This window comes from Ambystoma mexicanum, chromosome 5q, assembly GCF_040938575.1.
Source record: "Ambystoma mexicanum isolate Mex_15411 chromosome 5q, UKY_AmexF1_1, whole genome shotgun sequence".
In the NCBI taxonomy this organism is placed as follows: domain Eukaryota; kingdom Metazoa; phylum Chordata; class Amphibia; order Caudata; family Ambystomatidae; genus Ambystoma; species Ambystoma mexicanum.
The window spans coordinates 1404530245-1404543336 of record NC_090933.1 but is presented as its reverse complement, the minus strand read 5'-3'; the positions used below and the strand labels follow the sequence as shown (position 1 = coordinate 1404543336).

Below are 13092 nucleotides of genomic sequence, written 5' to 3'. Positions count from 1 at the left end.
CAGCCTTAGTTCTATTACAGACATTACCTGGCAGGTTGGACAGAAAAGAGTCAAAAATATTTGTATTAAAGATATCAATTTTCCAATCCAGTGTGCTGGATGGCAAAAGCATCTTCCCTCTTACGCTTACCACTGAGGCCCTGTGTACGTTCCATGAAATTCGGTTGGAACCCTGATTAACAGAAATGGCGGGAGGTTGAAACTCGTATCCTTCCTCACTAAAAAAATCAAACTCTGCGATGATCATCTCGTGGTCGCTGAGCTCAGTTGATATGATCTTAAAGCTTCGGCACTTGTGGAACAGGCTGTCATCCACAAAGAGGTAGTCTAAGATCACTTGTTTCAAACCCTTACTCACCTTGTAAATCTCCCTGCACCGAGCCGTTAAAGCGAGAAAGTCCCATGGACTTCAGGGACTAATGTCAAAGTTCACTGTGTTTAATCTTTCGAATGGCTGGATGTCGGCAGGGACCTGGGCAGGGATTTGACTAAGAAAAACAGGAGGAATTGAGATTGCCTCTCAAAATTATAGAGCCCTCCCGGGAACTGGCAAGCCAGTTTGAAATGAGGTCAACAACCTCATCCAACATCACTTGGATTGGAGTCAATTTGGAATGCCACTAGATGTTCAGCAATAACAGCGTGGGGTTTTTACCGTCAAGCCATATAGTGGTTTGTAATCACAACAGACATTTATTTGCGATGACCACCTTATCAATACTCATCCCTGCAATCTTTTTAACTAGGATGACTAACCCACCCAATGGCCTACCCCTCGGGCCTTTAGTCATAGAAGAGGCTAAAGTAACATAGCTGTCGACTACGGTTGTTTCTGTCAACCAGGATTCCTGTACATAAATTATGGTGTGGTCTTGATGGAATAATCCCAGTTCTATATTTGTAAATAGCTGGGTGTGCCCACAACTATTCCAGGAAAGAACATTGAATTTATCAGAACCTGTAACTGTGCCTTGGGGTGTATGAGTCGTGAACTGCTTTCGAATGATAAATTCGATCTCTTGGGTCAAGAACCCCTCCCACTCACTGCCTAATTGGCATAGAACCTCTGGATCCATGAACAAACCCAGAGGAGGTTTGAAGGTTTGCCCCACGTAGTTCTGGTTGGAGCTGCCTCCTTCTACTAACATCCAAAGAACATTCGATTCTAAATCAAACAATGATTCAATCTCACCAGCTACCAGATCACAAACCATTTGTGAAACAAATGTTAGAGCAACCATGTCTGTTCTTCCTTTGTAGGGGAATAGAATGCTCTCAATGACTTTCAATGAGATGGCCTTCAGGGATGGGACTAGGGAAAGCAGCTTTAAGATGCCACTGTGATTCAAAATGAAGAATCTCTTCTCTTATGCTGCACAGGAGACCCTCATTTTTAAATCTGTTTGTTTGTTGGAACTCCTTTCCACGTGGGATTTTAGTGACACGTTACCATAAGCAGGGTGGAGGGAGGAATTGGGAGGTGAGTCGATGCCCTGCTGTGTGGTTTTGGACTCCACCACCCTTGCTCGCCACCACCAATCTGAGTTGGGGTAGGCTCCCTGCCTCACCTTCCACTCTACCCTCGATTAATGTAGTGAACTGCACTGGATGCTTAACTCAGAGTAGTTAATGTACTACCCCCTCCTGTGAAATAAGCAGAACTATCTTTCCTGAACCCACCCCCCACACCTCATTGTCTAAGACTGGGCAGGAGTGGCCACCTGAATTTGGCAATAAACCCGGATGGCAAAGATGTTGCTTATAGTCTGACTGCCCTCCCCCTCTTCCCTTATGAAACTCTTCGGAGGGCAGCAAGGTTAAGACGCACTGTAGTTGTCTGTCTGTTGAGGCAGGCTCCAGCATTCTCCCTCCACCAGGCAAGGGTGAGATTTGTTTAAACGGCGGAAGCCTCACTGCCGGAAGAGACACTGCCTTGGAAATAGAGTTTGCCATTTTCACTGGTTCCATGTTCTTTGATTTTTTTGAAGAACTTTTTCTCTTTTGTTTCGCTTTTAGAGTGGCAGCGCTCTGGACTTTACTAAGCGTTGACGTTTGGTCCGCATCCTTGGCCTTAACGGCTTTGGGTGATGAAGGCACTTGCCCATTTAAAATGGGCTGTATCTTGTTAGGAGCTCCAGGAGCCACGCCAGCCTGGGGTATGTCGGAGGGAGGCTCCAGGTCACCCGTCGAGTGCTCACCCACTGTAATTGAGGCTGGGGCTACTGGAACAGGCAGATCAATTGATTTGATTGCCAATGATATCCTTCTTTGCTGCGCAGGTGCAACCGTAGACTCATAAGAGGTAATAGATGAGTCCGGGTTAGAGTCAGAGTCAGAATCCTGTTCTTCAGAAAAGATAGGTGGTGTGTTAAGGAAAGAATCTTTGACTTGACCAGTACTTGTAGCTTCCAATTCATCTAAAGAAGTCAATTTGATGGCAGATGTAGATTCCAATTGTTTTGCTTGGGTCATGGCAGAACCTAAAGACTCTTTGGTTAGCTCCGAGGTGGAAGGTTTGTCAGAGTTAACGGAGGGCAATTTTGCCTGTTTTGAGAAGAATGAGCTGATCAGCTCAGTTGCTTTAAAATTATCTTTCCTTTTTCTGCCCATCTCGCCCTCCTTTGTATTTTGTTGAAAATAGGCTTGTGATGGTCCACAGCACCGGAAGGTGGCTCTTTGGTGGGGGAGGGAAGAAGCAGTAAGTGTATTGCGTACTGAAGCGCAGCTGAGCCATCAAGCTCCTCTAGGGTTTTCACACCACTACTCAAATCCATGAGAGGAGGAGTGACTCTCGGGGGGAAGAAACAAATCCCTCCAAAGCTCGCCGGCCGAGCAGTCACCCCTGTATGGCAGACGCTGGCCTTTTCAAAACTTAAGGTGCAGTAATGCGCCAACCTCAGATTCCTCACTGCTCGTAGGACCAGATCCTAAAGTCTGCTACCCACTGCCCTCAGCAGGCAACAACGTAATGGCACGGTGGGACGTTGAGGCCCGGCTTACTGCTTCCTCGCTGGCGATGGGATGGGGTCTTCATGTGAGTCTTTGCACTGGTTGAGTGAAGTGTGAACCAATCTCCAAACACACCAGAACATAAGAAAACACTTTGCGAAGCACTTTGCTAACACTTCGCATTTGTGGGAGTGTTTTCATGTCCTTGGGCTCTTAAAAGAACAAGCACCAGCACGGGAGGTTCAGGAGTGGCAGCGTCGTACAACCATCAACGTCTGAATGAAAACACAATAAAACACTTCCCGAAGCACTTGTCTGGCTTAAGTAGACAAAACAATTTGTCAATCCGTACTTTTAATTGTTTTGATGTGACGGCATGGTATGTGTTTTTTAAGGTTTTCTCAACCAATCGCCTCCCAGAAAATAATTGAAGCATACTGAAACAGCAACATAATCAAGAGATGGGAGGTGTTTCGGCACAGGAGTCAGCAGAAATGACATGCCATTTCAACAAAGAATTCTGATTATTAATAATGGGGATAAAGGCAGAGAACCACAATTTTAAAGGAAAGGAACATTGGTTATCTGGTGGGCCTGAATGTTGACTTATGGCAAGAATAATGTGCCAGTGTTTACCATTTACCTTCAAGCATTGGGACATCAAACTTGACTCTGGGTAAATGAACTGATTTAGGCCTCTGACAGCTCAGCTAAACTACAAATGGCATGATACTTTAAATCGCTTTATTGGCTGAACTAGAAAATAAATGTCTATCTGCAAATTATTCTCTTTTTTGGTGACAGTATTCTATTTTTGTTCTGGCTTTCTTGGCCAATTATCTCCTGACAAATAATTGGCGCATATTGAAAAATCAAATTGTTGCGATTATTATATGTATGAATCAGAGGAGAACAATGCATAATATGGTAACATTGGTCGGGGGATCAGACCCACTGCTCTGGTAACTGCTTATTTCCCAGACAAGGGCCCTCCATTCAGGTTCACTAACTCTTTGCCAATGATGTGTACCTGAGCGTTTATAAGCCTACTTACAGCACAAAATACATGCCTGAATTGAGGACACAGCATGCATTTACAATCCCTATTAAATGACAAGGAAAGGCCAAGTGGTAAAACGTGAGCCAATTTTGTAGAGAATTGTATCGACCATGTATTGGGGACATTTTGGGGCCATCTGTCATTGAAATAGTCGAATACGAGAAAAAATAGTGATATGTCAAAATGTTGCTCTTAAGTACAGTAACTAATAAGGTCTGTTCATTTATTTATTTATTTACTCACCCATTTTTCCATTTGTTCTTATTTATCCCCCTCTCTAAACCACTGTCTCATCTTGCATTATTTTTTAAAGCGTTTTAACTTTTTCCTTTTTTAACATTTTGCATAGAACATCTGCAATGGATCAAAAGTGGTCATAGAAAAATCCTGAAGCCACAACTCAACTCATTTTTCTTCAGCTCCATTTCAATCCCCTACCTCACACTGTGTTGCTCTTATTTTAGCTTGATTTGTGTACTTTTTGCTGTATCTTCACAATTTCGAGTGATGTTTTCTTGTATTTTTAAATTAAAATGAAATAATATCCAGAAGCAGTTACATTCTGGGAATTAGAAAAAGCCTCTTCCAATAGCTGACATTCATAAACATGAAAGCCCCTATAAGTCCCGAAGAAATAAGCAAGAAAGGTCTATGAATGTTACCAGTTTAAATCCTGAGAAGCCATACTCTTCTGTAAAGTCAAATAATTCATGGAATTCTTATAGTACTTTGGGGAATAAGTATAACGATGAATAGTGAATGTGGTAATGATAAATTTCCTGTTCGAAACGCTGAATTTGACATTATGGTCTACAAGTCCTATAAATCCCAAAGTACTGGGATGAAGATGATGATTGCAGAGGCATAGGACTGCAGGTTGCAGTCAATTATGAAACATGACCCACTCCTAAGGTGGACTGGGAGGCATAACATAGCTTTTCAACTCCACGTGGCAGAAGAATCAGAAGGCAGACGTGAGCAGAGACAATGGGACCACAGCAGTGTGTAATTGGAATGTCGGTCCTGAGAGAGTCTGCCAGGATCGAGTTTTCAGCTGCAGAGGTCGCACAGCGGAGAGCGTACCTTTTTGAAGCTTTTCCCAATGTCAGACGCGCATTGGTGGCGGATGAGCTCTGAGTAGCTCCAGTAGTCAGCAAATCTCCGAAATTGACAGAAGTGGGTTGCGGGAAGCAGTGAAGAGGAGGTTGCCGGGCCATGCATGGAAATCAAAGCAGCAGACCTGGAGGCAGCGATGCGAGCAGACGCGCACGCTATACCCAGTGAGTTCACTGTTACATTGTGACCCGAAGCGCTCGTAACACTCTGCTACCCCAATCCAGGGATTTTAGTCTCAGAATTCAGATAAACAAAGTAGCATTGCAGGGAAGAAGTCTTTTGAATACTGAACAAATTTGAAGCTGATGAATGTTGCGGTTGTAAACCAAGCTGATATTAAGAGGTGCAGAGGGCAGAATAAGAACTTAATTATCACACCAAAGGGGTGTGATGGTGACAGTGTGGGGCCTAACAAAAAATAACAAAAAGGGGCAATATTCATAGAAACAAAGACAAACTACCATTGCCCAAGCCAAAAGAAAAACACACATAGGCAATTACGAATGACCCAGAATTGCCCAAGCCAGAAGAAGGCAGTTGAGATTATTAGCAATGGTAAAAACTGTTGCACATATCAATAGGAGGTTCGAAAAGAAAATAGCTTAAACCCACATTGCCAAAGCCAAAGAATTGTGATGTGAAACAGAATTCTTATCAGCAGTTGGTTGATGCCAAAGGAAAGAAACAAGAGTGGCAGGCAGGCCTTCTGAGAAAAGACATTCAGAGGGAGAGGAGCATATCCTGCAGGAGGTGTGGTGAACAAATAGCACTAGTGTGGTTATTATTCCCTTGAAGAGTTTTCAATACCCAGTGCTGTGGAGAAGAAGATATTGCTAACCTGTTTAAACTTAACCTTTACCACAAAAGTACTTACAGGTAGTAGTTTCTTCTGACCTGACCTGACAGGGGAGTATACCAAGTCAGAGAATGATGTAGTGGTTTGATCTGTTCTGGCAGTAGAGTACAACAGAACATAGAACTTTATTGTATTAAGCCTGGAGTATACCAGGCGGAAGTTATTGAAGTACTGTGGTATGGTTAAAAGTCTTGAAGCGGAAGTTGAAAAACCACTAACGTGTTTTTGTGGATTAATACAGAATCATCATGACAAATTATTATCGCTGAAGAAACAGTTAAGTGAACTACTGTAGAAGCATTTAACATTGTCAAACAAGTGGTGTTGTGAACTTGTGCAAAAGACCCTTTCGGTGAAACCAATGAAGTAAGGAAATAATCTGAGTTGCGGAACAGAAGGTGTTTCAAGAACTTTGTTGCAAACAACAAGAGGAAAACTTTGTTGAACACTTGTGAATTATTAGTTGAAAGCAAGTTGGAACTTTTGGTGTCATCAAGTTGGAACTTTGTGTTAACAAGTTAGAACCAAAAGAGAACTTTGTTACGATACAGGATTTTCTGAACCTTTTTGAACTGTTGAACAAAATCCTACTTTAATGTGGGGAAGGTGAATTCACGCAGATTGGAAGGAGAAGCAGTGGCTATGATGTGAATGTAACAGTTATTTTTGGTGTCTTTGAATTGCCATATATTGCCTTGTTAAATTGTGCATGTTTAAGTGCGAGTGACAGAATCCTTTTGTTAGAGTGCTTCCTTTAGTTTACGTTAAACAGGGAAATCCTCGTCAGGGTAGGGATATTGAGGCATTTATCCAACCCTTTGAGTTAATAAAATGGCATCTATTGAAAACCATCACAAAGTTGTCTGCGTCACATTTCTGACCCCTAACATAGTAATAAAAATTTACTTTCTTTTTAAAATATTTCTAGATTATGCCTGCATGATCTCAATAGAAAGCATGTTTGAGTTCATTCAAATTATATTAATTCAATTTGTTTTGTCAGCACTTGAATGCTTGTACTTGACCTCCCACAGAATGGTTGCATTTCCCTGATCAGGTTAGGCAGCACAGTGAGCTAAGTGCTTTCCCCTGATATATGTGCACTGCCTGCTGAGGCAGGTTCAACTCCTAGCAGGGTCAACTCAACCTTTCCCCCTTCCGAGGTCGATACATTGAGTACCACTCTGTGGGATAATAATCTCTTCTGTTATTTCAGCGCTCTGACACCTATGGGCGTTTAGCACTATATAAGAAATACATTATTATTATTATTTGATGAGAATTAGGTTTGTCTGTCTGTCATGCTATGCCAGATTCCTAGACATAATTTTTGTGTAGTGGAATAAAAGTTTTATATCCCACACCAACCTTGAGAAATTCTTGGCATGAGGAGCTTTTGTGGGCATGAAAGTGAAAGTTACATGCACTAGGTTTATGGAGATGTTGCGTTACTGTCAAAGAAACAAGATTGGGGCACATTGGAGGCAACTACAGAGTGGTTAGAAAATGTAAGAAGACCTAGGGATACATGGTGATATCATTCCACATTTTATTGTATTTGAATTTGCAAAGCACATTATCATTCCAGTGCCTTTTGGTGCTGTAGTTCATTGAGTGGCAGGCAGAGTGTGTTCAAATGGATTGGCAAAAAACAGTTTTCCAGAGCCTGACAGAAAATCAGATGGCCGGGCATGAAGTGAAGGGTGAGACACAGGGAACTCCAAACTGTAAGGGCCATAATGGAAAAAGCAGAGCCCCAAGATCTCATTTACAAAACCGAGTCCCTCAGCAGACATTCAGTGGTAGATCTTATGGAGCACAAGGGCTGCTATTTAATGCATTTCTCCAATATAAACAAGGGATCGGTCTCGTAGGATCTGTGGGACAATGAAGTGGGCAGTAAAACAGGTACAAATGTTTGCTGGGAACCAATAGAGGTAACAAAAGGAAAGGGAGATATGTTTAAAATGTCCTGTACCCCTGACGAGATGGGCAGCAGCAATCTGCTCTTCCTGTAATTGCCTGATTAAGAATTCAGCTCAACCATAATAACTACAATTACTGATGTCCAGCTGCCTGAGAAAATTGCCCTAATTACTGTCATGCACAATTCCTGCAGAGAAACGTCATGGGCCTGCAAAGGATCTTCAGTTTTAAGAACCTTGCAATAACCACTGAGTTACTGGAGCAAACAAGTAAGAGATATATCAAATTTAAACACTAGTGGTTTCCCCCACAGGAAGGCAGGAGGCAGGTGTCCCAAAGAGTGGGGCCAAAAATTGTTGTCCCAAAGATGGTTGGGGCTCCCATCACTGCAATGTCCATTTTGACTGAATGATGTCAAAGCCATTTCATGCTCATCCAATTGTTAACAGGTGATAAGCACTGCCAGGCGAATGTGGCCAATGCCCATCTGTCTCCCTATAACTGGAAAATCAACTGGGTATCATCAGCATAGGAGTAAAATATACATTAGCTCAGAAGGCCCAGAGGTAGTTAAAAGCTGAAGTGCACCAGAGATAGGGAGATGCCCTGTGGTCCACCATATGGCATGGCAGAGAGGCTGAAGGCAGAAAAGGTAATAAAGACAGAGTGGGTGATATCTTTGATGAAGAGATGGATCGAGGCTTAAGAGGAATCCCAGAGGTATGTCTTACTTAAATCCTATACTATTAGCTATGGTCCACAGTGTAAAGGTGGCCATGTAATCCAATAGACTCCCTTCATCCACAGTCAGACTGGATGTGACCAAAGCTAACATTCACAATTCTATCTAGATGTGACGCAAGCTAACATTCACAATTCTATCGAGATGTGACGCAAGCTGAGGCTAGGACTTTCAACTGAGTGAGGCATATGCTAACATGGGTAATTCTATCTAGATGTGACACAACTGCGGTTAGGACTTTCAACTGAGTGTGGCACGTGCTAACATTCACAATTCTATCTAGATGTGACGCAAGCTAACATTCACAATTCTAACTAGATGTGACGCAAGCTAACATTCACAATTCTAACTAGATGTGACGCAAGCTGAGGTTAGGACTTTCAACTGAGTGCGGCACATGCTAACATTCACAATTCTATGTAGATGTGACGCAAGCTAACATTCACAATTCTATCGAGATGTGACGCAAGCTAAGGCTAGGACTATCAACTGAGTGTGGCATATGCTAACATTTGTAATTCGATCTAGATGTGACGTAAACTGAGGTTAGGACTTTCAACTGAGTGTGGCACATGCTAACATTCACAATTCTATCTAGATGTGACTCTATGTGTTCAATGTGTAACTTCAATTGTATCATCAATTTCTTGCGTATTCTATTGTCAAATTGAAAGGTTGAATACAATTTAGCCAAATCAATAAAAAACACGTTTTTTTAAAAAATGGTACACTGGGTACAAGGAGGTCTAAGAGGATGTAATCCTACTGAGAGACTGATAATATCAGTCTGACAGAAAGGGGATGGATACTGAGAGTAGGTTAGGTAATTGTGTCTGGTTCACATCCTTGCAGTTCATGGATAATTTGGCGAGGCCAGGGCTGTGAAGTCTTAAGTATATAAACAAATGACCAGTTCAATCTAGAGGTAGGATGTCAGATTTTTGGGGGATAAAAACAAATTGAATGGTGCATACTGTCCCATGGGTAGGGCCATCGACTAGCTAGTGGAGAACCAACAGGGCAAGTTTATCTAGAAAGTTGGAGCTAGCAGGCAGAGAGGTGTCAACCATCATGTGTTAAAACCATCTATTACAAACACATTCCCTTTAAGCACAGAGATTTAAGAAACACGGTATTGGGCAAAATTGGAGTATGAGGCGGTGTGGTCAAAAGTAGGCTGAGCAGATGGCATGGGGAGATATTGATTTTAGCGGTTATGAATTCAGCCTCAATAGTAGAAATTAAGGGCAGTGTATTGTATGAGTAGGACTCTTTATAAATCATGTTAATTGTATGACTTAAGTGCATGGGGTTCTTAGCACTTGTGATTTAATATCCAGGGGAATAGTGAGGATAATGTTAGGCATCTGAAGCCCATGATTTCACTCTTTGGAAGGAAAACAAAGGTCAGAATTAGAATCAGAGATAAGATGACAAATCTCAATGTTATGCTTAATTAGCAATCAGCTATTAAGGAGGTGCATATTACCATAGAACCATGAAATGTCCCCAAGGCATGTTGATGCTAATGGGGGAAAGAGGCAAAACGTTTAGGCAGTGTGGGAGTGGGTTGCAAGGGGATAAGATCTTACAAGAATGCTGACAGATGACAAGATAACTGTGGGAGTAACACGCAAGGATGGTGTATCTGGCTGACATGCCATAAGAATGTAAAACATTATGGATTGCCCTAGTCCTAGACCTATCATGGATGGACGCAGACAGACTTGCCTCTGGCACATGTTTGTTCCAGGGGCGCAGGAAGAGATTTCACATAGTGTGATAGGAGAATTGCAGGTGGTTCAGATGATGTGTCAATGCAGTTTAGGCCAAGTGCCATGTTGAAGGGAATGAGTGCCTGTTAAAACAATATGCCTAAAAGCAGGCTAGAGTTCAATGAGACTCTAAGACCAATGGTGAATCCAGTGACCTCATCACTCCCTCTCCAGGGAAATTCTCTTCCCCATGTGGCTAGGGACGGGCAGCCACTACCTGATCCTGACCCGGAGGGTGGCTGCCTGAAGGAGGATCACATGAGAGGAGACAACCTTCATGGGAGGGAAGGAGACTCACTGCCAGGAACCTGGAATTCCCCTTTACACTCAGGCTATGAAACTCACTCTTTAAATTCCCCAACCTGTAAAGCATATTGCGACATGGAACCCGTTCCCACACTCAGTACTTACTATGAGCTTTCTTCCATTCTCTTTCTGGAAAGACTGAGATGAGAAGCACTGAACTAAAGATGTGCTCTAGTTGTTGGAAGTATCCAATAGGTGCTGGGACATTTAAAAGCCTCGCACCTCAAAGAAGATGGAGATCTAACGAAAGCATATCCAATGTACCTGATACGGGTTAGGGAACGAAGCAGTTGACAGTCGTAGAAGGGAGCAGGCCATTGGCTATCCGCACTGTCTGAGAGCCTGCAGCAGGAGCTGCTGTAAGAAGGAGAACGGTGAAGCCGCCACAAGAAACCGGTGAACCCAAGTAAGGGAAATGGGACACCAGGGCGCTTTGTAGTGTAAACCATGCCGCACACATAAACGGTGTGAAAGCGAACCCAAGCAAGGGAACGGGAATGCTATTAAGAAGGGAAACAAGTGAACAGGGATTGAAGTCCCCAAGGAAAATTGAGCGAAACTTATATATATTGAAAATGATCTGGCAGGTGAGTATACCAGGCAATGTGTGGTGAGTCTGGGGCCCGTCTCCAAAAGGGATATACAAAGAAGCACTGGCAGGAGAGTATTTCAGGCATAGGAGAAAGGTGAAAGTACAAAGTGAAAGTTGTGAAAGCCTGGCAGGAGAGTACACCAGGCAATGTGATGTACTGTAAGAGTTGGGAAGAGGGAGAGTGACCTCTTAAGATTGTGGAAACTCTAGGGGAAGGGAAGCATACCCCTGAGCAAGAAACCTGAGCAAATTGTGTAATCAAGGAGCGACAGAGAATCTCTTGAGTTTGTGGAATTTAGGGGAAGGGGGCCATACCCCCTGGATTGGAGAACTGTTCCCTTTTTCAAATTATCCTGGGTTTAGAATGTAAGGGTTAGGTTAGAATTTCAGACACAGGATGGAGAACTCTTTTGCTTTTGGAAATCCTGACATTGACATCCTTTAGTTTCGTTGAGGCACCCCCTTATAGTGATAGGGGAGACGGGTTTTCATCCAATCCTCTTTTCTTTTAATAAAAGTTTATAGCAATCAACACAATACCCTCGTGCTCGAGTCTTATTCCTGATTCCTTACATACCACAGTGCTACAAGGAAATCTTCACCAGCAATGGGAATAATTCAGTGGCATGTGTGATATATGCTGATATAGTACTGATAATTTAATTTAGTGTTGAAGGTGCTTTACATCTATATTAGAACTCAAGCACATAGTGTCTAGTCTTATCAGTTTTATTTAAGCCACTAGCAGTAAAATGTACTGAAATCTGTTTTTTGCTTTATGAAAATCAAATAAATACTTATTGTAAGAACAGTGTAGGCATCCAAGATAATATGGGATATTGTCAGCTTCGCAAAGAGAACCCAAAGCTGTCCCAAGTACCGCTGTATGGCCTCCAAACTGAAAGCATCTTTGAAAATAAAATATGCTTGTGCCAGCTACATAATATGTTTGATGTTGCTGAGGTAGAGGATGGCAGGCTTAATTATACAAAATCTGATCCAAAGTAATATAGGATATGTTCATGTATTAAACCATGTACTGTTAAAGGAGAAGATTTAAAATGTAGATAGGAAACAGTGGCCACTGTATTCAACAACTGATTATGATGCTTCCCAAAAGTGAATAGTACAGTGCGAGGCAGACTGGCCAAAAATAAGCAATTATGTTGGACCTGCTGGTGCCCAAAACGCTAAACTGGAAATATTGTTCACATACATGAATTCCAGGTTGAAGAGTCTGGCATGTCACCAGTTTGCCCCTTCCCTTCCCAGTTATGAAAACAGATTTAAAGGGTCAGGAGGCCTTTTTTCAGCTTAAGGCTACCTAATTAAACAGTATATAAGGAACAGCACAATCAGGGGCCGATAGATGAAGATATGGAGAGAAATAGATGTGAGGTGGCAGGTTTGTGAAAACATGAGACTATCAAATACTATATAAAGCGTCAGCAGAAAATGAAAAAAGCATTAACTGCAAATCAGGTGATAGTTCACTAGATGTTAAAATTATTTTTTTAGAAAATGCACCTTTGATTTTTGGATTAACTTTGAAAATGAATGCACTGGTATTTGTCACTTTTGAATGTTACTTAGTGAACACTCATTAGTAATTGTGAAATAATGTGTAACTGTGTACACAGTAGTAACTGTAATCATTATTGTGAAAGCTGGAGAAATAATTTGCACCTAATCTTTTATGTGCAACAGAATAGTTAACTGTGACATTTTTTAATGATCAGTTGGGAAATAAGGAGGCTTTTTAAGCTTGAG

The 13092-nt window shown here is 42.1% G+C and overlaps 1 protein-coding gene across 1 annotated transcript in view; it reads right to left on the bottom strand.

Annotated features, from left to right (window-relative positions):
• Window positions 1-13092, bottom strand: part of LOC138498459 (fibrocystin-L-like) — a 1772245-nt gene that overhangs the window by 621485 nt on the left and 1137668 nt on the right. Inside the window, exon 23 of the mRNA XM_069622209.1 lies at window positions 1829-2544. Coding sequence (XP_069478310.1) covers window positions 1829-2544 — 716 coding nt within the window. The remainder of the gene's footprint in view (window positions 1-1828; window positions 2545-13092) is intronic.